Source organism: Phasianus colchicus, chromosome 8 (genome assembly GCF_987193195.1).
Source record: "Phasianus colchicus chromosome 8, bPhaCol1.hap1.1, whole genome shotgun sequence".
Taxonomy (NCBI): domain Eukaryota; kingdom Metazoa; phylum Chordata; class Aves; order Galliformes; family Phasianidae; genus Phasianus; species Phasianus colchicus.
In genome coordinates, this window is record NC_143443.1 from 18,600,497 (window position 1) to 18,625,239 (window position 24,743).

The following is a 24,743-nucleotide window of genomic DNA, read 5'->3' on the forward strand; positions in this document are numbered from 1 at the left end:
CTGGAAAGGGTTAAGAAGAGAGCTAATGGAGTGAACTCAGCAGAAAAGTTTAGCGTGAAATAAAGGTTAGGCATTTGCAGACCAGACTTAACTACAAGCTTAAAACCATAAGTGTGCACCAATACATTGCTAACTCAGGCTAATAAGGGACCTGTAACCTTAGTAGTATCTTACACGTCTGATTAATATCATTTCCTTGGCATATTTCTTCATTATATCATAGACCTGACCTTGTTTTCATATTACATTTCACCAATCTTTAACAATGTATTTCCAACATCCATTCCAGCACTGTACTCAAAGCTTTCTGAAATTCCATTCAAGATTTTCTTAGCTTATTCAGTTCAAGGATTTCTCCCTTTTTTTAATATACTTTGATTATATTGGATGAGGCAAGATTTGGAAGGTTTTTTTGTTGTTGTTGTTTTGTTTTGGTTTTTGTTGTTGTTTATTTCTTTGTTTTTTTGCTCTGGAGGATAAAAAAACTACGTTTATCACATTTTCTGGAGACAGGTTTTATAGTCGTGAAACTCAAAAATGGCAGATGTTGTAAAATTTAATGCAGATAATCTCTGCATGACTTACTAGGATTCAAAACCAAAACCATGTCTGAAGAAATTTGGGGCCTTGGAATTAGCAGATACTTATGAATAGCAAACTTTCAAAGCATATTTTTAAAATATTGGAAGAATGGAAAACTTAATAAATAATTTATTCCAATATTATAAACTTCCAGAACTAGACTTGCTTATGCAACCTTCCTTCACCACCTCTCCTTAGCATATGTAGTATGCTTTTATCATATACCTTTAGCTCAGTGGAATTCCCTGATTTATTCCAATATTAGAGGTGCTGGTGACTGCAGCACACTTGGTTCATGTTAATCTTTTTCATTAACAATATGTGGTTCTTGCCAGCATTGCACCAAACCCATTTTGTTTACAAATGACTACATTGCCTGATAACTTCCACAAGTACAATTCAGACTTCACCTTGCTGCACATCCAGTTGGATTCTTCCTTCAAAGTGAAAACAGACTGAGCTTCTAGGCTTCTCTCAACACTGTGGTCATCTGAATACCAGAAAAAGAAATTTAAATGCCTAAAGTGTTAAAATATAGATCCATTCCTTCAGTAGCACCCACACCAGAGGACTTTGGTTTTGGAAGAGGCACTTGAGATATGTTGCCCCAAACTAGCACAAAATATCCTTTTTTCTAGTTGCTCTCATAGGAGTAAAAACAGCATAAATTCCATATATTACCACTGAAGAAATCAGAATAACTCAGGTGACCAGAAGATACTGAAGTATACCCACTATCAGTAGGAGTTGTAAAAAACCTACAACAGAATTGATAACCTTCTCTAACTCAGCCCATTCCTTTACAGCACTAAATAGACAAATGTCACAGATTTATTATGATGATAGTTCTCACGTAATACCAATGTATTTTACCAGTCCAGGGAAAGAGTTCAAACTTCACAGTAGCAGTCTAATACACAAATGTCACATGAGACCCCATTGCACATCTCCAGAGCTAGTTCCTTGAATTTGAAGAACTGGAGAAAAACCTATTCTTACCGAAGTGAATGGGAATATTTCCACAGCCACTAACATGGCTAAAACTTTAATCAGCCTTTTTATATCTGGATGACCTTCCCATTTTGTCATCATTTACCCTCAAAATCAAACTAGAACTGAGATGGGACAGTGAACATCCTCATCTTACACCTGAGCTTAGCACAGTTCTGTCATCCTCACATAGAGAGTCTTTGAGACACCAGTAATATAATATTGGTAGACTATTCAATTCCAAAGTGCTGGGAAAGAAATAGGAAGTTTTAAATAATACTCTCCCTTTATTTACCTCATATTCACCAAGATAGCTATGAATAACCATACCTTTTCCAGTATCTTCTAACAGTCCCAGTCTGGCTGTCCCAGAAACCTCAGCTGCTCAGGACGTACAGCACCTTCTCTCCAGCTACAAATCTACCACTGATTTGCATAAAACTGGCTAAAATCAGCACACACCAGAAACCATCATAAATATAAGCTGAGTTTAAACATATCTGAGGGTCTTTAGCATCATTCCCTGTGTTCTTATGTTTTGGAGAGCTTATCCAGAGCTGAAAGAACTTTTTTGTGTGTATGGCTATGAATTGGGAGTAACAGCAAAGTTATTGGTAAAGTTATTCAATTTTTCACCAGACATCACATAATCCCACTTTTAATATATACTTAATAGATATAGCTGCTTACCAGGCCCTATGTTTGTGTTTGAAGGGGAAGGTATACTATTTCTCTGGTTGCTTGAGTAAGCCCAACGTGAAGCTACGCTTCGGCAGACAGTGAGCTGAACAGTGCCTTGAGCCTTGCGCAGTATATCTATAACTGTTTGGCGTGGTAGACCAGACACTAAAGTCTCATTTACCTGAAAAATACACGATAAGTAATTCCAGATTTATTTAACAAAAAGCTTTTTTTAACACCTATCCCAGCACTGAGCGCATTTTATACATCTTCCCTGTAACTCACGAGTCCTCTCTCCCTTCTGCATTAGTAACTTCCTTGATCTCCCTCTCTTTGCATCTTTATATATATATATGAGAGTGCACCACCAAAATGACGAAGAGCAAACCCTACCTTAAGTAAGATGTCACCAACTTGAAGCCTCCCATCTAGATGTGCAATACTGTCTGGGCTGATGGCTTTTATTAGGATAGCCCTGCCATTTCTGCCGCCGACCAGTGCAAATCCTAGGCTTCCATTTTCTGCTTTTTCCAATTCTATCTTAATAATGAAGTCCTACAATACAAAATGACACAGTCAAAGGTGGAGTTTATTCCGGGCTCTTTTTTCATAGTTATTTTTAATACGAAAGAATTATATTGTGCTTTACAGTCCTTTGTGGCTGATGTAAATTGTGGCATATATCCTTGTCTTGGATGGGTCCATAGAGCTTCCACTGATTTATAGCACCTACATGTACGAATCAAAATGAAAGTAGTGCATCCTTATTTCCATAAGCTCTTCTAATAATAGCCAGAGAGTAAAATGATCTCATAAAAGTACGGAAACATGTACTTATGTAACCCTTTTATAATACATCAAATATATCACCTTCATTGACAAGCCAGTCACTTTTATCTCAAGTGTGATGCTAACTCAGTCTCTACTCCATTCTTCTATTGTTCTGTAATGCAAGTCTTAACCTTGCAGCCCCAGTGTACCTCTCTGTTTGGCTTTAGCACGTCATTCACTTTTATAATCAGCAGCCTTTTTAGGGTCAAGCATTATGTCAGAAAGAGCAGCAACATAGAAATGTTTATGATTTGCAGCATGACTGGTTCCAATGATGTATGTAGAAATTATTTTAGTGAGTTGAACAGACAAGCTATCATGGATTAAATGGTGTGGAAGAAGCAGTAATAGAAATGACTTAATCAAAAGCCAGAAAATTGTTCCAATTTTTCTGCCAGGTTGGAGGTCTAATTTTAACAAGAGACAGCTATTTCTTGTAAACCCCAGCCAAGAGAAAATGAATAAATCTATTTTCATGAAATATCAGTCCCAAAGCAGGCAATTCCAAGTAATATTACTTTCCACATATTTGCGCAAACAAAAGCAATGTTTGCACTTGTAAGACTTTTGAAGCATTGTATGCTGAACATGGAAATTGATTTTTTCCCCCCACTGAACATACCTATGTATTTTGGAAATTTATTATTTCAAAAATACCATTACTCTCACTAGCTATTGTAAATCCAAACCACTCTGAAATATGTAAACACTGAAAATACTCCAAAGGCTTGGAGTAATTTTACCCTCTTTTCAGATTCAGAATTTCATACTGAAACATGAATCTCAAGTTTCAACGAATGTTTTGATTTGTTGTGGGAAATACTTTCTCATTACATTCACATTTATTTTTCCCAGAACCTTACACTGTGGCATTCTATCTCTCTTTCCTGCACAACTTTCTTCCTAAGCGAGGAATTAATCTTGGAAGCTATTAAGAGTACTATGAAGACCTAGTGGAGGGGCTACATCCTGTGGATCTTGGTTTTATTATCAAGCTGTTAAGGTAGTAATACTATATAGAAAACCAGCCAGAGAAGGGCCTAACTGCAGGAGGTGCTGAGCGCACACAGGACAGTGCATGCTGAGGCAGTTCGACACTTCATGGTATGCTCTCCAGACCAACTGTGTTCACATTTTAAGAGAAACTGGGGATGAAGTAAATACATTAAATGCCACTATTAAAAAAATCTCAGTCACTATAGCACACTTTACTTGATGGAAAACCTCATGCTTGATAAAATTGCCCCTTACCTTACATTCTGGAGAATTGGGAGTGCTTTGCTGAGCTTCACAATTTGTTTCCTTCAAATGTTTCTCTGTGAAAAAACAGAACAGTTTTCACCGCTGAATTATGATTCTGTGGTGTCAATATGATAGAGACATAATAAAATATTTCATATTTGATGTGTAAAATTTCCTCTGCGCTTATGCACGTTGCTTCTTTTGTAGTGCTCCTGAACTGAGCATTTTTGCATATGATGCATGTGAACCTTTTGCCTCCCAGAGAGCAGTTTCCAAAACAAGCTTTAGGTGTTGCATGTTACAGGATCAGAGACACCAGCTGGAAAACAGATGATGTACGTGCATTCTCTGAGACTCTGAGGGCTACAGAATTGCTTACTAAGAATTAATCTTTCCCGGTATTTCTAGTACCACCTACCAGTTTCATTTAAAGAGAGGACTTAACATTTTATAAACTCTACCAGAAAAGTCAGGTTCCTTACCGTGTTGACTTAGTAGATGCTGCTCTTGGGAATTCAGGTTTTCATTTGAGAGACAAGTATCATCTTTCTCTGTCTCAGCAGGCGGCCCTAAAAGCATACATGGAGGTTTGTTCTGACAGGCCTCCCACTCAGCTTCATGTACGCAAGGGAATGTAAACTCTGTTCTTAGATCATGAAACAAAGCATCAATATCCAATATTGATGCTGTATGAAGCAGTATGAGACAGTTATTACTGCATGATTAAGTTTACTGAGCTGCACAGTGATACAAATAATAGTTTCCTGAGCTGCAGAGGTATTACATCTCATTTGTTGCTATTTTTAAAATGATAACAAGAACTGGAGATCAGAGTGAGTCATTCCAGACATGTGGCAGTGCTCAGGCAGAGGATTAAGGAGGTTCTATCACTGTCTGCAGAGCTGTCTATGCAAGAAGACAATGATTTGGCTTTGATTTCCACCCTGCCCTGATCTCTACTTTAGACTTTTGCTTTATCATGTATAGGTAATCTCATTTGTCTTCCAGAAAATTCTCTTAAGGTATGATTGAGTTCTGCTGTTTTTTTTTGTATGTTTGTTTTTTTTAATTACGTGTTGCTTTTGCCATTTCAGTATGCATTTTTATAACCAAGAGAATATATTAAATGAAGGCTTCTACCAGAGACGGTCGCAAACAGAATATCAAACAACAAATCACTGTATATTTTCGCAGTGCTTTACAAAAGTTAAGAATCTTTTTTTTGAGGCAGAGAACCAACCCACTGTACAGTTAATAAATTTGTATCAGAGCTGAATCATAGATTAAGTATCTTGAGACATCTCCTGGAATCCACAGATCTTAGTAGAGAAATAAAGCAGAGTAATAAGTATAGTCCCCTGATAGTCTTCTTTATTAATTAAAGAGATTGGGGTTCTGCCCATTTTTTTTATTGATATCAGTTTAAAAAGTCTAAGATGGCTAAGTTGTGGCGCCATATTTAAAGCTCAAATTCTCTGGAAAACTACTGCGGAATAGATTTAATCAAACCAGAAGTTGAATATAACCACATAAAACTCCCATTAAATATTAGCATATTAATAAAAACAAGCTGACTGCACAAAATGCAAATATAGATAAAATTTAAAAATATTTTTTTTTAAAGAAACTGGAAACATTTTGTTTCTCTCTGTAAAGAGCTGTCCATTTTTATTTAGATTCTTAACAGAAATATTGAATTCCAAGTTACTATCTATTAATAACTGCTTAATGCAATGAGTAAATAACAAATTAATACTAAAATCATAAGCAAATCTTGAGCTCAAATCCAAAAAACATTAGCCTTACTTACTATTTTCTTGCTCTATAGGGACCACAGGATTGCCATTTCTGGAGGCAGAAAAGTGCAATATGTGAGCCATTAAGAGCTGCATGTTTTTAAAAGCACATATGAAAACTATTTCTGAAAGAGTCAGTTTTTAAATTAAGTTGTATTTCTAAGATTTTGTTATACTTAATGGTGCTTTTCTAAAGAGCATTTATATCAGTATATAAATAAACACTGTCTTCAACAGCAATGAAATATTTTATTTAAATTGGTCTAAGAAAGAAGGAATATGTTATAATATCTGTCCCAGTACAAAACTGCTTCAGGGCTGGATTTCACCTGCTAGCAAAATGCAAGTTAATAAAACACTGATAAATGTTTGTTGTACATCAAGATTGCTGTGATGAACACACTATCACTTAATCTAATTATGTAACCTAGTAATTTACATATTTGGGGGTTACTGTTTGTGCTGTTACTCTAAGACCTTAATGGGCTGATTCAGTATCAGTCCAGAGCTCTGTCTGATTGCAAAATGAAATAAACTTAAAGCCTGAAAAAAGGGAATTCTTAGCTGTATGTTCCTGAGCAACCCTGGGATAAACATTGTATCACGTACTGTGGAATAACTGCTGGATTTTCAGCATCTTTCTTAAATATTTAGCTACTGAAAGTAACTCAGAGATTCCCATCAGAGGCTTCCCATCAGTTAAAGGATTCACATTTGTGTTTCGGTGATGACGTTTGAAGAGTTGTGATGCATGTCATGTGAGTTCACCTGCATTCACATCCTCCTGTGTTAGCAATAACTACAAAGAATTAAGATACCTTATGGGTGTCGTGTACCAGGTGAGGTACAGCATTTTTCTTGTTTGGTTTTATTGTTTGACTTGCTGATAAAAAAATTAAAAACCTGCTTTAACATTAGGACTGAAATTGAGTATGCTCAGATTCCATCTGTCTGCTCAGATTTACCTTGTTGCTTTGATTTGGACATTCTGGGTGGCAGCTTCACACACTCTTACTGCATCATCCAGGCTGATGCCCTCAGTCCACAGCCCACAGATGTACAAAATCTGATCTCGTGGCTTCAGACTGCCTTCCACACTGGCAGGAGAGCCAGGCACTATCTCTAGCACATAAATACCTTGTAGCTTGCTTCCAGCTCCTCCCGTCAGCTTCAAGCCTAGAATAATGCAGATGATAAAAAGTCTTTTGTGGCATCATGTTTTGAATTTCATTGTCATTGAAGTGCATCCTGATGAAATATATGAGGGTCACTGAAAGATAGGCTGAACAAAACACCGATGCTATAAACTGCAGTTTTTCCCCAATAAGAGAGCAAGAGTGACATGCAATTAGATGTTTACAAAATATTTAAATCTTGAACAGTGTTGTCCATCTATACTCTTCAGCTATTCCATGGTGCTTTGTTTCAGCTAACATCAAAAATGCACCTGAATAAGACTCCCTCATTACCAGAGTACATAAGTGCTTTGCAATGTCTTCTGTAGGGTGTGCTATCATTCCCATTTTTTAAGCAGGGAATGAAAGTGCAGGACAGATAAGGAGACACCTAACCAGTACAAAGCAATATGGTTCAATGATATTCCAGTAGTTTCCAATCAAACTAGTTTCTGAACTGGAAATAGGATGCTGTATCAAAGTAAAAGTAACTATGCTATTTCCTGGGTCCACAGTTGTGTATGTGTGCAGTACACTCTGCATTCTCCAGTAATAACAAGATATTCACACTGTGGGGATTTCTTTTATCGCTTGCATTGCACAGTGTAGATAAATAAAACTTCATGTCTTTGATGAATCAAGCATTTAAGCAGAGTTTTTTTGAATGCCAGACTGTTGCCCTAACCAGTAGCTCATCCTTCTAAAGCTTTTTTTCCCAAATAGAACTTTAGTCATATCCGTAGGTAGCAGACATTCAGCATCTATCAACAATTTCTAGCAACTCTTTGTATTTGAATAACATAAAAACATGAGACCAAAGATGTGGTAGAAACTTCAGCTGATAGTGTGATCATACAGATATAGTTCTTCCAACAGCTTAATTTGTCTAATAAGAGTTATTTGTCTTCCCTTTATGGTTCTATTGAAAAGAAAGTTCTCCAGCCCATCATCATGTTGATGGAGGAGAGAGGTATCAAGGGCACTTAGGATCATACTGATCAAAGACCACAATTGCCCTATGATTATCATATCACCACTATAATCTTTGTCTAAAATAGTATGCATAGTATTTACTACACACCTAGCTGTCCATTGGCACCTTTTGTGAGAGTGATTTCAGGAATGTCATCTGGCCTAACAGAAGGACACGGATCGCTGCCAGCACGACCAACCACGAGGTGCAGATCAGGAGGAGAGCTCTGCAGCAAACTCAGGGCTTCATTGCATTGTAAAGATGTGACATCAATTCCATTCACCTAAATGACAAACCATAGATTTCATTGACTATCATCATACTTTTCCCTCCACTCCAAATATTGCATATGAGCTTAAATTAGTTTTCATTCTCATATCATTACTTTGCTGTGGCACCTAATGTCTGTGAAAGCATGCATCAGTTAAAAAGTTACAATTGCAGTAAGATTTGTCTTTGAACTTTTGTTTTCCTGAATGTTCTGTCTTCATAAAATTATCTTTTTTTCCTTGAAACTTGAGGTCCTGTAGCAAAAAGGAAGGAAGGCAAGTCTAATGAAGATGAACTTCAAAAAAGGTTTTGTTCATACATTACGCAGGACATAGGTTCTGCATCTTTTGTGCACATTAGTGCAGTTTATATCACTTAATTAGGAAGACATTTAGTGTCTCAGCTGTACTGCAATACTGCTAGATGATTCTTGGGTTTTGCCTGGTCATACAATCTATTCAGTCTGAAGCTTATTCTCCTGAAGTCAGCAGAATTATATTTATTATATGATTCATTTGCACTTGCATGCATAAATGTGATAAACTAGGCCCTATAAAAGGAAAATTTCTAAAGCTAAATGACATTGATCTGCAAATACTTTCCCCTCTGTTTAAATTCAAAGGATTACTGTACCATAATGATTCTGTCTCCCCTTCTTAGCCGTCCATCTGACAGGGCAGGCTCATGCAAGATTTCATCAACATAAAGACAGTTGTCCACTTTGTTAAGAACCACTGAGAATCCATAACCATTGTTCTCTAACCTTGTCAAAGTCACAAAGACCTCCATTTCCTATTAAAGTAAACACAAGATATGCTTCGTTAACATCTTCCATTATGTTTTATATGCAAATAGGAATCAGATGCTCAGATGGTATAAATAAGCAACATACGTAAGGATTTCTCTGATCTGTCACTACTATTGTTCCAGAATTAATTTTATTTCTTTATACCTTGTGGAGCTTCATAGTGATTGATTGACAGGGCCTAATAAGGCATGGAATGCTATCAGGAACTGAAATTTTGGCATTTTAAGTGCATAAAATGGCATGGAGTCCTCAGAGCTGACAAATGTTACAACAGAGTTTAGAGATTTCAGTTGCTATTGCTTTCCCACTAAAATAAATGGTTGGATCTAAATTTTATTCTCAACGTTCTCAAATTAGTAGGAATTAGGAGCTCATTAGCATCAGCAGGAATGCAAGATGTTCAGCTTTTGGCAGGACTGATCCCTGTATTTTGAATAGTAATTAGTATAGGAGTTTCTTATTGGGACATTACAATAGTAGTATTGTAACAAAGTGATTTTGCACATGAGTTTAAAACATGGTAAAAAATTACTGAATAGCTGACTCCCATTAATTTAAGGATAGGCCTTAGGCCTTTGTACACTGGGAATAATACTGCAGAATGATGGTAAGTTAAAAAAACAGTAAGATTTCAAGAGCAAGGAAAGAGCCTTAAAGGAAATAGTAAAGTGTTCTGTAGAGCTGGGCATACAGTAAAATTTAGACATTTCTGGAAAGTGAGAGAAGTTATGCAGAAATAGTATAGATAATGGGTTAAAACTAATGTTTTTAAGAATGACACATTCTTAAAGCTGTCACATTTCCCATGTCATTGTCTACCTGTTAATAATCTTGTGCCAATTACATACCCTAGTGCAATCCTCTTTTTCCTCCTTCTCTTCCTCCATGTCTTCCCATTCACTGTCACTGTTCTGTGTGTCTCTAGCAGGCAGGGATGATGAGAAAGGGCCACAGGCACGTGGTTGTGGGGTCACCAAGGTTGTGGAGAGAGTCTCTGAGCTTCCTCCTCTTGAAAGTGAGGTCACAGATGTTGAGCTGATGGTAAGATACTCTTCATCAATAGGGGTTAGAGAGAGAATTTCAGACATACAATTCCTGTTTGATACATCACCATCACTCTTATTAAACACAGGGCTGGAAAATAAAGAGATCGTAGTGCTGGAATTTTCTTCCATATCCTTTATTAGATAGCCAATGGAAAATCTACTGCTTATACACATCATGATTTTAATTCGCATACTAGTTATGGTATTAAATGGCTGTCTGGGCCTTCCAAGTATTACTATAAAACAAAGAGGAAGTAATCAATCTTTTGCAAAGCTCTTAAAAACATTTAAAAGCTTTCAGTCTGCAAAATCTTACACACTTTCTTTTTTAAGGCATTAGTTAGCACTTCTGAGGTTTCTTTAAAACAGTAATTGGATAATTCCTTGACCATTAATTCTTCCATCTGTCATAAACAATTACCTTATCTGATAAATGATATGCACACTGCAGCACTATTACAGTTTTTATATGTGCATTTTTCTTCTTGAAAATAGCTTTCAGCCACATTCTTAGCTGCTTTTATTCTTAAACTTCATGTCTGGTATGAAATCACGAAAGATCCTCAGTGTTAAGTTCTTATTTCAAAAGGCGTTTATAGTCAGAAGAAAAGTATAAAGAAGTAGAAAAACATGCTTTTTGGATGCATATAGCTAATAACCTCCAGTGGCACTTTTAAAACACGAGACAAGAAAAACTGGCAGGTTCATGCTCTGTGTACTCAGTGCTAGGGGCTGTCTACTCTGATAGCTTGTACTGATGCAGGGAAGAAATGAGTTGTATATCTTCAGTGGCACAGCAAAGCTGGCAGTGAAACTGGCACCTTATGAACTTTAATAGCTGAAGAGATGTACAATACTGGAAAGAAGACAGATAAAATTAAAATAAATGTTCAAGGATAAGAGTAAATACAGTCAGGTGTATTACTTCAGGTGACAGGAAATAAAGGATTAAATTCAATGAACCTCGGTCAAGGAGGGTGTCACAGAAACTGTCACATACCAGTGAAGTCTGATTGACCTTCAAAGTATGAAAAATATTTGGCAGAGCTACACAGGCTCAAGCAGTGAGCCAGCAGTGGCCTAATCACAGCACAGCTTCTAGCCCATGTCTGCATCAGCAAGAGAAATGCATGAGGCTTGGTCCTGGTGACCCACATACAATGTGCACTGACATGCTAGATTTAGCCTTTGGAGTCTGGGTGACCCCCCAACTTGGACTTCTATGGGTAAACTATGTGGTGAAATTCTTTGTAGTAGTTTTGTTGAAGATTCTTTCTCGTTGGCAATGGGAAGAGTGAAAGAAATTTTCCATGTGACACCCTGAGTAGTAAACTTTTTAAAAGCCGTATCAGAAGACTTTTATGTTTGCATAAAAGTATTGAGCAATCTGAAGAAAAGAAAGGGGAAATCGTTCACTAGTGCCTATTTCATAATATTGGCTTATATCTATGGAGGGGTCATATAAATTGTGATTACATTTAAAATACTATTTGAGATACACATCTTAAACTGTTCTGTCTGCCTTTTGAAATGCAAAAACTGAAACTAAACGATGCTGAGAATATACCAAACAAAAACAATTATTTCAGAACTTCTTTCTTGAAAAGAATCCAAGGTTTTTTTTTCAATTGATATTTTCCCACAAGAAACTCAGTTTTGATGAAGCTGTATCTCTTGGCAAGTGTGTTTGCTACAGATATATTTCGGCTGGCTTTAATCTCAGCTGTAGAAAACTGTACATGCTTCACTTATGAGTTTGAGCGAAATTCCTTCTCTTGTTAGGGAAGAGCTAGAAGCACAAACAGCAGTTATGGTCCCACAGAACTTGCAGTCACTCAGTTCTGTGACTCAGCAATGACTGGAATCTGTGATTCACTAGTTCTGAGCTTGCTAGATGTCAAAAGTTAAAAAAAAAAAAAAAAAAAGATTCAAATGAGTATGTGAAAAAACAAAAATGAGTTTCTAGAGAAAATTATAAAAGCTACAAATTAGAGGTTTATTTTAGGCATTTAACTTTTATTTCCACCAATCCTTCCTGTTCTGATAATTTATCTTTGCACTGAGAAAAATGGTTAAAATTGAATGGATCATCTTCTGAATGCCAGTGTCTGGTATATCCAAAACAGTATAAAAGGAGGCTGAGTCCATTTGCACTGCATTTTATTGCATAACTCAGAGGAGTTCTCAGGGCTTCTATTTGCTTCTGAAGACAGGAAAATAACTTTTTTTTTCTCCATGATCACAGTTTGTCTTCAGAGTATTTTAATTTTCTCTGGAAAAATTTGAAATTAAGAGATTATACAGTAAGAAGAGTTTGGTGCCTACTTAAATGAACTTTGAGAAAATTCAAAGATCATAAAATAAATAAGAAAATATTTGGTTCCTTTTTACATCAACAAGATTCTTTCCACTGATTTCAAAATGCAGCCAGCTTCAGCCGAACAACATAAGTGATTACACTAGTGCAGCATTCAACTCTTTTGCAATGTGGATTTCTTCAGAATTCCAATGAGAGTAAACAGAGCAGATTAGGATAGTCAGAATAAGATGGTAAAGCAAATTTTTCATTAATCAGCAGTAGCTAGAAGCAGAGAGCCCCATACTTAACTCTAAGCAATTTATTTTCAAAATTCTAAGAACCAAAGGAAAGGGCAGATTTCAGTATAGCTTACTTTTCAGCACATTCTAGTTCACATGGCGAGTAGCAGTTCTGCTTCACTTCTTCCTCTAGAGAGTGAAACTCTTCAGAACTGGCAGCTTCTTGATGAAACTTCCAAAGATCCTTATAGGAACTTTCCTTGGGAGGCATAAGTCTCTGGATGGGATTCTCTTGAGACTCTGTTTCCTGCTCTCCATAGGTTGAGCTCTCCTCATCAGGAGGTTCACTGAAATCTGCTGCCAATGGAGAATCCAAACAGTCTTCAAGGTCTTGAGAGGTGCTACCTCCATCACTGGTAGATGGGTCCAAACTATTTCCCGCCTCTGGACTGCCTGGCATGTCTGCCATAAATGCCTTAACTGGAGATGGCGCTGGAGTCTGTAAAACAAACAAACACAAAAAGTTAGCGTAATTTTTTTTCCTTTCCTTTAAGAACCAAGGAAGTTGCAGGGGAATTATCAACTTAGAGTGAAAATACCAAATATTAGCTGGAGTACAAAATAGAGGAAGAAACTCATTCTCTAACTGTTTTGCTTTTCTGCTCACCTTCCACATTCTTCAGGAGTTCAAGTCAGGAAAGTGCTACACAAGATCCCTTTCTCAATGAATTCTTTGCTACGGGAGGATTCTTTTTATTTCAATTTGTACTGTGCCTGACTTTGTGTCTATACTCTCTTTTGAGTGTAGAAGTGGATTCCTGATTGATTCCTGTTTAACAAACTAATGTAATTGGCCAAATCAACTAAATAGTATTCAAGTACATAGCAGGACAGCAAAAGGAACTGGTTTGTTTTCTGGAGATGATTCTGACAGTCATTTCTGTCTGTCCAGAGACAACACTTACAGGTCCTGCTTGGACAGTAACCAGGAGCAGGCCATCCTGCATAGAGCAAGAATAGTGTAAATGCTTCTTCATGATAGGAGACTACTTGTACACATGTCCATGAATAGTAATAAAACTACCTTTATTCTCTACTGCAGTGGCTCCTGGTTTGGTTTTTTTTGTTTGTTTTGTGTTTTTTTTTTTCTTGTTGATTCTGCTAGATATCAGTAAGAAGCCAAATAACCAGTTGAAAACATCATTTCATTTATTTATATTTGTTAAGAGGCAAAGCTCCGCTTTCCTCCCAGTTTGGTGAGTAATAATGCTACCTCAAACACACAGATTACAACAGCTGCAGTTGAGAGTATCTGCAGCTTATGGCTGAAGATCTAGTGGAATGTTTTTAGAAGCAACATTTTTAGAAGATGTGTTTGGGTATGTGCTTTGTCACTTCATTGACAGTACTGCAACTCAAAAGTTGTTGCACTGGGATAAACATATTTCAGATATATCACATTTCTATTTTGGTTGCAGTTGAACTCTAGAGGTTGAGTTGCAGATGGGAAGAGAAAGGAATGGAATTGAATACTGTAGAGGAAAGCCAAGGTTTCATTATTCAAGGCTGGATAGGAAAGGTAGTGTTTTTCCAGGATTACTGAAGCAAGTTCACTGACAGAATCTTTAACTTACCAGGGCAGTCTGCTCAATTTCTGGAAGAACACCTTTTGGTGGTCTGCAGAGAAGTAGTGTAACTTCTGAAGGAGCTCCTCTCAACAAGTGCAGGACATCCTAATCAGGAAAAAGGAACATTCAATTTCTTATGGAATACAGTTTTTTTTCCCAGTCTATAGTACATGGCTTTTTAGTAAGAAATAAATTCTCCTATAATCCTTTTTTTACCATTTAATTTCTTCATGTGAGAACAGAATTGCTCATTCCAGGCAAAAAATTTCCCTAGACTTACCTCAACTGATATAAGTTAGAATTTGAGGCACTGGTATTTAGGATGATGTTATAAAACAAATGACCATAGGGAATAATGTTTCTGTTATGCATAAGAACATCAAAGATTCCAGCTAATTAACAACCGGTGTGTGTCTAACAATAGATTTTGTGCATCAGTAGTGGAAAGCTAGAAATTAAATAGCAAAAAATATTCTCTGTAACAATTCTGTTACAAAAGGAATTCTCCATATGAATTCTAGAGAAGACTTCTACATAAAAATCAAAATCATTATATGCAAATTCTGCCCCCCTCTGGTGATGGTGAAGTTTAAAAGCAGTTTCATCCCATTGTCTTTATTAGCAGGAGGCCCAGTGACATTGTACCTGATACAAGAGTCCTTGAAGAGATTTCCCATTCACAGCCAAAATGATGTCTCCAACTTCAATTTCTCCATTCTCTTCAGCTGGCTGCCCTGGAAACAGCCTTTTGATTCTGACAATAGCTCCTCCAAGATATTCATAGCCTTCTTCTTCCATCTGAAGAACACTAAAGCCAAGGCCTCCAGAATTCTTTGTCAATTTGACTTCAAAAGTATTCTCTGTTCAAAGGATGGATAGGAAAAAGAGTGAGCTCAGTGGCTCACTCTTTGTATATAGAAAATTGTATATATTTTATTCTCCATAGACCTTTTCCCTGTGTGCTGCTGAGTTACATCTTCTGATACTAATAACAAAAGGTGGTTTTATTCTTCCTTTAGCTTGCATGAGCCCTAGAATTCAGATAGGCAGACTGGCAAGAGCTGGATTCTATTCCGCCATGTGGTCATGGACTTTATGACATCCGGTACAAGCCTTCAAAGGAAGAGGCAGTTTATACCAAAAAAGTTCAACCCCTATCCATTTCTGACATTCTTCTGCAGATTTTGAGTAGGACTTACTATTCTGTAGTTGTCTGATGTTAATTCAGGAGTTGCACAAACCAGCATAAGCTAAAAACAGAGCTACTGTTCTTTTCAGACAAGATGGAGAGAACAGCTATTTCCCAAAAATCATACCTACATTCGAACTCCTTTCTGCAGGGGACAATGTGGAGGAGCAACTGCCCCATGGTAAAGTATGGTGCAGATGTGGTGATTATGGGACAACTTTACAATAAAAGACAGGGCATTTGTTGGATAAGTCAGTGAAAATGACCTCTGAAGCTTCTTTCAAGAGCTGAAGTGATGGCAGTTCCCAGTCCTGGCTGTGGGGCAATAGTTCACCCTTCACCCTAGCTTCACTGCTGACACAGCATCAGCAGGTATACTAGCCGTGCTGCATTTGGGTAACAGCTCAGCAGTATCAGTACAGCTGCTTGCTTCTTGAGAGTGCTGTGGGAGTATAGAAAGGAATGTTCCCTGACAGCCTCATCTCAGGAAGGCTGAGAGATATAATACTTATGTCTATGATAAATTCAACTGCATGCATCAACTGTAAATATGAGGACTTTTTTTTCCCCAGAATTAATTTGATAATGCTTTTAATACTACATATTGTCTTTTTGTTTGGTGTGCAGTTTTCCTTCCAACCTACAGAAATATCCTATAACAATTTTCGTTCGTTTCTTTCTTGCCCACCGTAAGTAGCCAGTGAAAGTCACCCTGAATTCCTTTTCTCCTCTCTTACCATCTGTCAAAAAGCAGTAGTCCTTGCTGCCATCTGTGAAGGATGTTGCCACAGAAACCACTGCACATTGGTCCTCTTTCCTGTCGTTAGTACTCAGGCATGGCTCTGCTGCTTGATGGTGTCCCCTTTCTAGAACCAGCTTGGCAACCTAAAAAAATGAAAAACACTTTCCATTTACTGTAAGCCAAAGTTTCAGGGAGGGGAAAGAGTTTCACACTGGCCCAGCTTTGCTACTGTGCTTCATAGTAAGTACAGTTTATTTGACTGATCAAATGCTTTTCTGTTACACAAACCTGGCCAGATTTCTTAAGGTTTTCCACAGCCTGCTTGTGTGTGAGCCCACAGAGGCTGATTCCATCTACTTCCAGCAGACGATCACCTGAGGGAAATAAAAATAATGAGTGATGGTTGCACTGATGATTCAGATTGGATGGAAATCTTAAGGCTACCCACATTGTATTAGATCTTCATGCTTACATGCTTCAAATAATGTTATTTTGCTTGAAAGCGATACTGCTTGTTGTATGGTATTCTGTAACTAACACTGCAAACATACCAGGGTACTCTGTAAACTGATGCAGTGCTTATCTCAGCAACAGTAAAAGTAGATGTCTGAGTCACTAACTTGAACTGCAGCAATAGAGGGAAGCTGTGGAATGTTGATATGAGACTCCAGGTTCCTCAATGGAATGTCCACATAAACTACAGTAGTAGGCTGGGGAATGATGGACTGCATATAATGTTTTGCAGTTGTATGGCCCTCAATCCCAAACATTTCATCATCCTGTAGCAAGTATTTCACATAAACAGCTAATTCTGCAGCCCAGGGTTTCATTGCCAGACTTTTTACCTATCTTTATTTGTCCATCCTTATCTGCCGGTCCCCTGGGAATAATTGACTTCACGTATATCCCACCATGAGGCACACTAGTGTTAATTCCACCCTGCAAAGCATATTTCCATATGTTAGTGTATGGAGTCTCCACATATTCTCCCCCTGATAAAAATAAAAACAACTCATATGTGCACTGCAAAACAACTGTTTCAGAAAATACATTTTAAAAACATATTAAAAAAAAAAAAAAAAAAAAAAAAAAAGAGGATGTTACTCTAATGTCCCATCTAGTTGTAATGTACTTCCCTAGGCAGTAATCATGCTTTGTTTTCTCAGGAAAATGCAACGCACTTCTCCTGTGCTACTGCAAAGATCTGGTTGTAGCTTTCAGTCAGCCTCTGTCCTAGTTTCTAAACTATGCAATATGTATTCAGCAACTACTGGCCTTTCAGACAATATATAAAGCTTGGACTGGACCTTGTGCAGACACTCAAGAGCCTGCAGTACAGAGGAACTCAATATTAACCTCAGAATCCTATTCTGTCCTTCCATATCCTCTAGTCAATTTCAGATGAAAAATGAACCCTTTATTTCTAAATAAAGCAATGACTCTATTGCTTCTAACTCAATTTCAGTGAGAATTGTAGGCACCTCAACCTCGCAAGGTAAGTTCAGTCTTGATAGTTAGAACAAGGAATTATTTTTTGAACGTGGCACATACAGGTTTCCCTGTTTCTTTCTCTGATCCTGTAAATATACAGAGAGATGTATTTTTTATTTATTTTATTTGGAAATAAAATTGGTCAGGCATTTGTAGTAAAAAACATAGCTTATCTTAAGTCCATACATCTCAGCTTTCATCCCCCCAGCATGGGATGGCTGCTCACACTGGTGAGTGTGTCAAAAATTAAGTAGTGACTGTAGGTAGCACTTGAGCCTGTCCCATGGTCCTATGTGATCTGCTTGTACAGACACAGCCTGCGAACTCCAGGAACCCCAGAGGAAAACCAGTCAAGACCTGAGGGATGCTTTGTATTACTGCATTTTCTAGAGACTCTGGCTATAACCCTCCCTGACAAGACTCCACTTTCACTGGCAGGACTTGTTCTCAAATCAAGCAAGGTGGGAAAGGGCTTGTATCTCCATATGCTTTGTGCTGGCACACACACACATTCTGTGGGCAAGAACTGGGGAATGAGTAGAGCTGGTACTATATCCTCTGTCAGTCAGGTTCTTAGGTTTGAAATGTGCTGTGCTAGCAGTTCTTGTTACTGGCCTATATTCTATCTTTCTTCCACGTAAATACACTTCTCTACATGTTTCTTGTTCATGATATAGTTTGAAAGATTAATAGTAACACTTGCAGTCACACTGATTCCAAAAGTCCCATCTTCTTTAACAAGCTCCACAGTGTAGGTTTCATTTGAGTTGGTTTCAGCTGGAGATTGTAAGTGTGAAGAATCAGCCTCCTGTCTCAAAAATATAAACACTAATGAGACTTCTGTGTTTTAGGGAAAATAAATAAATAAATAAGGGGAAAAAATAATAAAGAAAGCGAGATTTCCAGAAGATACAAAGAGTTTGATCCTGCTTTCACTGTAAGCCTGGAGCGGTAGCATTTATATCCCTGACATTATTTCAGGATTACACTATTGTTACTTAACATAATATCCATCTAAATGTGCATAGAATGAGTATAGATAGGGAGGCTGTTTGATAGAAGAATATTAGACATAAAATATTATTGTTCAGTGGCTGGCTGAAAACTTAAAGAGAAGTGCAAGAAAATAATAAAATTTTGTAGTTCACTGGAAGAGGGAGGACAATGTTTAGTAACATTTTGTGGAGCAGTTCCTCTATTTTTTCACTCATCCTAGACATACCTATAGTTTCAACACTTCCAATGTAATTTAACAAACAAAATCTTCCAAGGTTTTCATTCTCTTTTCCTCAGTTTTTAATTTCTCTGTTATTTCCATTCTTAATATGTCTGGCATGTTGTTAAGACACATGCCATAATGTTTTTAAATAACATCACAATCTCAGCTACCTCCACATCCAGGCTATCTGCTGAAAGGACTGGAATCTTGGGGCCCAATTTTGGTGCTAAACTCCAAGAAAGAGCCTTCTCAAGTTCATCTATATTTACAGCCTGTTCTTTGGGGAGAGCTGCATGACAGTCTTGAATCTTTTTTCTTCCACTGTCTACACAAGAGATCTCAGAACCACTAGTGCTGTTTCCCCTTGATATACTCTTCTCTTCATTTAATCCTTCTTCATATATGTCTGCAAAACCATATCAGAAAAAGACATCAATGAACGTGAACAGTAAGTAAATGTGAAGACAAGTATCATTGTATCTCAACACAGGATGGTGAAATAACTTCCCAAATCAACTAGTTGTGAGATTCATAAAATGAGTTAGCCATTGTGAAATGGAGCACTGCTGTTTTATATATGGAGAAATGTATCTGCTTCATCACTGCAGGGGACTTTTACAGTGATACTGACTCAGAGATGGGCTGTAGAACTAATTTTGTCATAGAAAGAAATGACAAAATTCCCTTGATCTTAGCAATGCAGAATAAAGCCCATAATAGATCAGATTTTTTCATGCTGACTATAGAACAGAGGTCTCATGATACCCGCTAAAATGATTTTCACTGTTAACCAATTAACTTGCATTGAGTGGCAAGGAAGTGCTACTGCATTCTAGTGCCTAATAAATTACAGTATCCTGAGTCAATTGCTAGGATTCTAGAGCCAGCAAAGATGTTTGTCTTTATACCTTTAGGTTGAGAGATGATCAGCTCAACTTCATCAGGAGAATTTTGTATAATTTTAACTGCAGTATTGAACGAAACACCCTCAAGACTAATATTATTCACAGAGATGAGTCGTCCCCCTTAAAAAGAATAAAAACAAGACAATGCACATCAGAAGAGAAATATAGGCCTAGAATAGTTATAGTTATAACTATATATATAACTATATATATATAGTTAAACCATGAAAACATTTTAATTCTAATTAAAAACTAAGGACAGTGACCTGGTTTGATATTTCCAGCTCTGTCTGCAGGTCCTCCAGGGATAATTGAAGCGATAAAGATACCGAGGTCTAATTTTCCTACATTTTCTCCTCCAATAATTACAAAACCTGCAAAAATGAGACAGTATACCAATATAGAGACATGAGCAGTATTAGAAAAGATGAAACTCAGGAGCACAAAGAGGTCTTATTCCAATGGCATAAAGGTGTTTTTTTGTTAATTCTGGAGAATGGGTTACCAATGTCCTGATCTGGGAGAGCTTTAAACTAATGCTATAATTTAAGCATGCTAGTGACTTCAGTGGCTGCTACTTACATATAATATATTAGTAAGAATACTTCTCTGGCTTGGGACTTCAAAAGATTCCAACTTCTTTCTTACAGGACATATAAGATATTTATGTAACACCCAGAGAAGGTGTAAAAATAAAATAGAATGTTGTTTTACACTATGTGGTCTACAGCCTTCTGAGGTGGGTCATGTAAACTTCTAATGAACATGTAAGAGACAGCTAAGAAAATTAATTTATTTTTAAGTAGCTTAATTTCTCTATCCTGGCATAAAATATTCTTCCTATTGTAGAAAATACTCTTCTCACTGGTAGAATAATTGGAACTGGTAGCACTGAAAAATCTGATGTCTAATTGCATTAATGGTCAACTGTGGAATCTACATGTTCTCTGAATTCATCCCTTAGAAAAGGATGCAGTCTGATAATGTATTATTTAACAATGATGTTATCCAAATAAGAATCCAAAAGTCAAGAGATACTCATGTGAAGTTTGTGTATGCATTTTGTATGTGCACAGGCAATATGTGAAGGTTTTGTAGAACAGTAACTCCCTCTATATTATTAATTAATCCTCTGAAAAAAATTGTTGTCTTGGTTTATACATTCAGCTCTTCTAAGTCTCTGAAATGTTAAGACCTTTGCAGAGACTGGTATTCTTATTCTATAAGGAGAATAAATGAGATCAAGAAGGTTAAAACTTTCCTCAGGAGTGAGCAAGCATCAGAGTTTGCACCAGGATCTGACAGACCCATTACCAAATATAAAATTCATGTTCCTTACTTACCAAAACCATTTTTAGGGTCACGTTTTAGATTGACACAGATGATTTCTCTTTCTAGACCACTTAGTAAAACTTCTTTTTGGACAGCTGGTGATCCAGGGGCTGCAGAAACAAAACAGCTAGAATAAATGCAGATGAGTACAGAAGACAGGAGATTCATGTAGAATGCAAAACTGGAGCATCAATAATTGAATACATTTTTGTTATTTCTTTCAACATTACCATTACTTCTGAATCAATAGAATACAGGAAAAAAGTTCAAATCAGTGTTTCAGAATTTGCATTCTTTAGAAAAAGATATGTCTATGTGTGTAGAACCAGGAAAGCACAGCAACTGCATAAGTTCTTCCCATCATTTTCCATTTTGGAGAGTACTTGTTTATCTGCAGTATTTTTATTAAAATTAGGCTGTCTAAAAAGTCAGGCGTGCAGCACTCATTGAACATGAGGGTTATCTGGACAGAATATCTACTATTCCTTTGGGAGCTCTAGCCTTAGGTCTTACAGAGCCTTATTGGCAATCCAGTCAGCACAGAGTGTGATGATGACTTCTGTAATGTTAACAGTAGTTAACCATGTGCAATTGCCACAGTGTGTTTAAAGGACAGATCTAACTTTAAAACAGATTGGACAAATAATCGTAGCTTTGTATTCCATAAACCTGCTCTCTTTGTGTATATGTTATCAACAGCTGGCTTCTGTAAGGAAATTAGGTGCTTTGTGTTTCTTATTACAGTTAGTTTTGTCACACAAGCACATGGACAGAGGAAGGACCTGAAGCCTATTTTGCCTCATGCAGCATTTGCTGAGTTGTATATCTCAACTGCAAACTTAATGATGACCTTCAAGACTGCCTCATGTGAAAGTCTCGAGTGTACTGAATTACTTCTCTGAGGAACCTTGGGCAGTACTGATGGAATAATTTCATTATCAAAATCCCTTAACACTCATCCTGATGAAAGGAGGAGTGAAAGGAAATATAGTAGTTTATATCACCAAGCTCTGGGTTAATTCACAGAGCAAGAAGTGCAAAAGATTATTCTTTAATATGTAAATAGAATCTGATTTTGTCCTCTACTATTGAAACCAAGCATATGGAGAAGTGCTATCTCTATGATTATTATACTCACCACTGATTGTGTTCTGAGTTGAATGAATAGATAGGTAGTCGTAACTCCTTTGCTTTCCATTCAAGTTGATGTGCATTTCTGACTGGGATAGCCCTGATGTGGATCTGCACGGCAGAAAATGAAGACTGTGTTATAGCAACAAATCAGCAGTGGTATTTACCACTGGTCACTGTCGTTAGCTTGTCAGAACCAAGTTAGGAATACATGTCTATAGCCTTTTAACTACTATTCTGATTGCTTGACAACATTTCACTGTAGGAAAGAGGTAGTTTATCCTTCCTGGCATTTGCTTCCAAATAATAGCTGCTATTAGACCACTCACATCATGGCCAATATCCTTGTGTTTTATTCTGAGCTGAGTTAGGCAGTATGAAAACATAGCATAGCCTCAGCATGATTCATTAGTCCTTCTGTTCATTCAGACAAAATTGTATCTGAAAATTTTCCTTGTAGTTCATGTTTTTCTTGTCTCTAATTCTCCAAAAGGCACTGGTATTCATCAAAGGCCTTGAAATTGTGTGCAGCTATAGTAACCATCTACACTGGTGAGTGTACCACTGTAAATAAAAAGGGAATTCTTATGCTGTTCTTTGTGATTTGCACCTTTAGACATGGAGGAATTGGTTAGGTAAGGCATGCTCAAAATCAGGTCCCACTGTGTATTCAGTTCATCTCCTGCAACTTCCAGAGAAGATACATTTAATAAAGACTTCACTTTAACTGTCCCTTACTTTCACAGAACCACAGAATCACAGAATTGTAGGGGTTGGAAGGGACTTCTAGGGATCACTGAGTCCAACCCCCCTGCAAAGCAGGATCCCTACAGCAGGCTGCACAGGAAGGTGTCCAGGCAGGTCTTGAGTATCTCCAAAGAGGGAGAATCCACCACCTCCCAGGGCAGCCTGTTCCAGTGTTCCATCACTCTCACTGTGAAGTTCCTTCGCATATTGGTGCAGAACTTCCTATGCTCAGCTTTATGGCCATTTCCACTTGTCCTGTTCCCACAGACTACTGAAAAGAGGTTGGCCACATCCCTTTGACTCCCACACTTAAGATATTTATAAACATTAATAAGATCACCCCTGACTTTTCTTTTCTCAAGTCTGAATAGACACAGGTCACCCAGCCTTTCTTCATAGGGGAGATGCTTCAGGCCCTTTATCATCTTTGTGGCCCTGCACTGGACTCTGTCTACGAGATCCCTGTCTTATTTTGTACCAGGGAGCCCAGAACTGGATACAGATACTTTCATACATCTTCATAAGCTAGTAAGTGCTCAAGTCCCGAACCTGGTAAAAATTTAAATCAATCTTTTTCAAGGTCTTATCTGTTAGACTGTTAGATTTGTGCCTGTGTACACTATCATTGGCACAAAGGAGTCCCAGTCCTGATTTGGACTTTTGAATAAGCAGTGCAAAATAAAAGTTTTCCTTGCGTCTAATTGTAGTGGTTTGCTGTGATGCTGTTTGTAACTGAGTATTCTTCCACAGGCTCAATAGAAAAAGCAAACCTACCTTCCCAGATTGCTTTTTTCTCTTGTCCTGTTGTTGGTTTCCACACTAAGGTTATCACAAGACTTGCTCATCATCTCAGCAGAAAGGTTTTCCATGTTTGTCCCATACAGCACATTTTCTGAACGAGATAGTCTCTGAATCAGGGCAAGGTGTTCATGCTGAGCTGCATATGCAGAATTTGATTTGTCTATTTCCATAAATTTACTTTCCTCTGAGTAAGAAGGGAGACAGGGAGAGGAGGGAAAGATAAGTCTGCTGACATTACCCCATCTTCTAAAACTAAATGTTGCTTCCTGCCTAACATTTTGAATGCACCAGCAAAAAGGTTGACATCACAGATATATTCATTCTGGTATATTTCAGAATATCTAAGACTTGAAGTGAGTTAAAAAGAATTTCCAATCCATTGATTTAATAGGAAGTATGCACTGTATGTATATTCCATTTCTGTGAATTATACTATGAATCCACTTTGACAGATAAAATGTACAGTCCTGCGTAATTTAAACATGAGTATCTCTATAAATTGCATACTCTTAAAGTTCTATGTATGGAGACTTTTCTGTCAGTCAGAGATTGAATCAGTCAGGCTGGTATTTCCTCATCTTTCACTAGCCCACCTCATCAAGTATGTATATATGAGAAGACAGGAG

General features: G+C 37.4%; 1 protein-coding gene across 2 annotated transcripts in view; it reads right to left on the reverse strand.

Moving 5' to 3' along the window:
- Nucleotides 1–24,743, reverse strand: part of FRMPD2 (FERM and PDZ domain containing 2) — a 58,419-nt gene that overhangs the window by 11,240 nt on the left and 22,436 nt on the right. The window contains exons 16-38 of one of the 2 annotated variants that reach the window (XM_090145163.1): nt 24,091–24,301; nt 22,577–22,680; nt 21,450–21,548; nt 20,373–20,480; nt 20,110–20,226; nt 19,372–19,607; nt 18,686–18,790; nt 17,337–17,430; nt 16,780–16,865; nt 16,487–16,634; nt 15,206–15,420; nt 14,567–14,665; nt 13,067–13,431; nt 10,197–10,482; nt 9,174–9,332; nt 8,379–8,553; nt 7,088–7,298; nt 6,137–6,174; nt 4,809–4,895; nt 4,336–4,400; nt 2,647–2,808; nt 2,263–2,434; nt 993–1,072 (exon numbers count right to left, since the gene is read on the reverse strand). In XM_090145163.1, the coding sequence (XP_090001289.1) occupies nt 993–1,072; nt 2,263–2,434; nt 2,647–2,808; nt 4,336–4,400; nt 4,809–4,895; nt 6,137–6,174; nt 7,088–7,298; nt 8,379–8,553; nt 9,174–9,332; nt 10,197–10,482; nt 13,067–13,431; nt 14,567–14,665; nt 15,206–15,420; nt 16,487–16,634; nt 16,780–16,865; nt 17,337–17,430; nt 18,686–18,790; nt 19,372–19,607; nt 20,110–20,226; nt 20,373–20,480; nt 21,450–21,548; nt 22,577–22,680; nt 24,091–24,301 (3,422 nt within the window). Of the gene's footprint in view, nt 1–992; nt 1,073–2,068; nt 2,073–2,262; nt 2,435–2,646; nt 2,809–4,335; nt 4,401–4,808; nt 4,896–6,136; nt 6,175–7,087; nt 7,299–8,378; nt 8,554–9,173; nt 9,333–10,196; nt 10,483–13,066; nt 13,432–14,566; nt 14,666–15,205; nt 15,421–16,486; nt 16,635–16,779; nt 16,866–17,336; nt 17,431–18,685; nt 18,791–19,371; nt 19,608–20,109; nt 20,227–20,372; nt 20,481–21,449; nt 21,549–22,576; nt 22,681–24,090; nt 24,302–24,743 lie in introns of both variants that reach the window. The other variant, XM_090145164.1, reaches the window with a different exon arrangement.